At 32.8% G+C, this 2,879-nt stretch overlaps 1 protein-coding gene across 1 annotated transcript; it reads right to left on the bottom strand.

Annotated features, from left to right (window-relative positions):
* Positions 1–242: 242 nt before the first annotated feature.
* On the bottom strand, positions 243–2,274 carry LOC125844627 (40S ribosomal protein S29). Its single transcript, XM_049523941.1, has 3 exons — positions 2,137–2,274; positions 1,060–1,159; positions 243–499 (listed from the first exon to the last, which is right to left on the bottom strand). Exons 1-3 carry the CDS (start codon positions 2,196–2,198, stop codon positions 491–493), a joined length of 171 nt encoding a protein of 56 aa, XP_049379898.1. The 5' UTR covers positions 2,199–2,274; the 3' UTR covers positions 243–490.
* Between the last annotated feature and the right edge of the window lie 605 nt (positions 2,275–2,879).

The following is a 2,879-nucleotide window of genomic DNA, read 5'->3' as shown; positions in this document are numbered from 1 at the left end:
AGTATAATATTATTGAGGAAAGAGAAAATGTAAGTAGTTATTTTCAGAAATTTTTAAAAGCATAATTATTTTGAAAAAAATAACGGAAAATAAAGAAGGAGAAAGAGAAATCTTAGGAAGATATAAGAAACATCTTCATGGTGGTTTGATTTGGTTTCTAAATTTATAGGCCACCGACATAATTGATTATAGATATTTTATAATGAAAAAACCAAACCAAACGAAACGGACTAGACATCATGTAGATAATATAATTCTGACTATTTCATTGACATAAAACGATATTATAAGGTACTCATTTGGGAACTTAAATCCCCATCAATTCAATCCCACTAACAAAAGAGAGTTATGTAGGGAAAATAGAACACTGAAACAAAGCTAAACACAGTGATATATAAGTCTGAAAGCAATCCACTATAAATCCGCTAACATAAATCAAAAGAATCCCATTGCACCATATGAAGAGATCCTCTACTGAAACTGGCCCCGATCAGCGGTACTGCAATACAAATCAAAGAGATCAATCACTTTGCTAAAAGGTGAAAAAAACCAACCAAAAACCAAAATGAACTAAATAGTCAATGAATCATTTGTAATCAAGTTTTGAGAAATCGCTGACAGATTTTAATGGCTATTGGCAAATCAGAAATGCTAAAGAAACATACTTTGAGAACCGAGAGTTTAGGTTATAAGGGGTCGTATAATTAATGAAATGGCTACAGCCATAAGCTTGGAAAAATCTTCAAGTACTTCATTATATTAGATGACAGTGGATGTGATTTACAAAGCAGATATCTGAATTTCCACGTTCCTATTGCTATTTAGTTGCAAACATAAGGGTAACAAGCAGAGCTCAGCTTGTCTCTGACAGTAGACAAACAGAGCATAACGTGTCTCTGACCTTAGACAAGCAGAGCTTAACGTGTCTCTGACCGTAAACAAGTAGAGCTCAGCTTGATACAACTCACAATCCAGCCAATACGGAGGGAGCAGGGTGTAAACAAAAGGATTCAGCTTCTTTATATTCATGACTATGCCTATGCAGATTCAGCATTTTACCTTTATGAAACCAATTTCCTTGGCATTGCTGCGGAAGCACTGCCTGCAGCACATGAGTCCATACTTCCTAATAATTGCATGTGGATTTCCACACACACGGCTGCATAAAACACCAATTCCACATGAGAAATTAGATATGCATTCAATCTCTTTTGGTAAGACTCTTAACATGAAAGCAAATCCAACTAGGGAAAGCCAAAAGGAACGAATGAGTATCTAGAGGTACATCATTCCAACTAGAGGAAGCTGAAAGAATGAATAAACATCCATAGGTACATGGTCTAGCACTATGGTCATGGTATACTCAAAATAAAAGATGTCATGAAAACCAAAACCAAATGTTCAACGCAAGCTCATCATCTTAACACAAGCTCATCTTGCCAAAGCAAATCAGAGTCCCACATAGGGAAGCTCAAAAGGAATTAAACTATATCCAATATACAGTTTCTTGAGTAATACTCCTAATTTGCATCAAATGATAGGAAAAAAACAAAAACCAAAACTTGCACAGAAAAACATCTGATCCATTACAATAAGCACTAGAAATATAACACTTATCAGCAGATATTATCTACAGCAAATTCATAACCACACACTTACAAATGTCCGGACAGTATTTACAGAAGGGAAAAAAGGATCATATACGGAACAGATTAAACAGCTGTATATCATTGAAAGGAAATAAACACAATGCACTAGGAATAATTTTATCAGGAATGTATGTTCCATAAGCTACCAACCCTAGAAAAAGGAGAAGGCATATCATCAATTACACAATTTATACATGCTTAGAAATTATCCAGTGTTTACTTTTTCATATTTTGAACTCAAGTGAAAATCGAAAGGCCACCACTACCATCATATCACTATAACACTAATACACAAGTACCAATTTAATCAAGACTCCTGATTGAAAAAATCGCAAACTGACTGCCGCAATAAATCATAAGAGTTGATACATACAAGCATATAATTGTAACGATGAAATTGACTGAAATAATTGAATTAAAGATCTCTCTCAATCATCTTCTCTACTTGAAATTAAATCAAACAAGGGAGAAAAAAATGATAAGATACCAGGTGCGGGAACCAGGGCCGTAGTTCTTGGGGTGAGCGTTCCAGATGTTAGAGTGACCCATATTCACAAAGCAGAGGCTGAGGCTGCGCTTTCTGATATATCAAAAACCCTAATTACTCAATACCTCTCCTTTACTTGCTTCCAGTTACGAATAGAGGATATATATATACATATAGCTTAGGCCGTAGGGGCAGTAATGGAAATGTTGTTCAGAAACACTTTAAAAAAAGGATTAATAATTTAAAAGATAAGTTTTAAATATATACTTCGTGCAATAAAGAAATTAATTTATGATAAATATGAGGGGAAAAGGTCTGATATATCCTTCAACTTTGTCATTTAGAGTTGATGTATCTTTCATTATGAAATTGCCTTATATATACTCTTACCGTTATACAAATGACTTACATATACCTTTTTCGTTACAAAAGGAGCTCACATATACCCTTTATCGAATGGACGTGAAAAAATTAGTTTTAGATATATTTTTTTTACTTTAAATTTTAGAAAAATTCATGTAGGGGTATATATGTGATCCTTCTAACAAAGTTCAAGGTATATTTTAATCTTTTTCATACAAAAATTATTATTTTTTGATTTCTTTGATTATCATTATTCGAGTTTCTTATACCTTTATTTTTATTTCATTCTTTAATGTAAAGAAAAAATTTAAAACTAAATTTTGTGCAGCTATATTATAATTTAGTTTTGTATTTGTAAAATAATAAAAAAATAGGGCATC

Source organism: Solanum stenotomum, chromosome 11, assembly GCF_019186545.1.
Source record: "Solanum stenotomum isolate F172 chromosome 11, ASM1918654v1, whole genome shotgun sequence".
In the NCBI taxonomy this organism is placed as follows: Eukaryota; Viridiplantae; Streptophyta; class Magnoliopsida; order Solanales; family Solanaceae; genus Solanum; species Solanum stenotomum.
The sequence above is the reverse complement of the archived record's forward strand: the minus strand, read 5'-3'. Positions and strand labels throughout refer to the sequence as shown.

Bases quoted from the DNA above. Each gene is read 5' to 3' on its own strand.
- LOC125844627 (XM_049523941.1), bottom strand. From the start codon at position 2,198: ATGGGTCACTCTAACATCTGGAACGCTCACCCCAAGAACTACGGCCCT. The intron at 1,160-2,136 runs GTATCTTATCAT...TGTTTTATGCAG, and splicing joins GGCCCTGGTTCCCGCACCTG to CCGTGTGTGTGGAAATCCAC.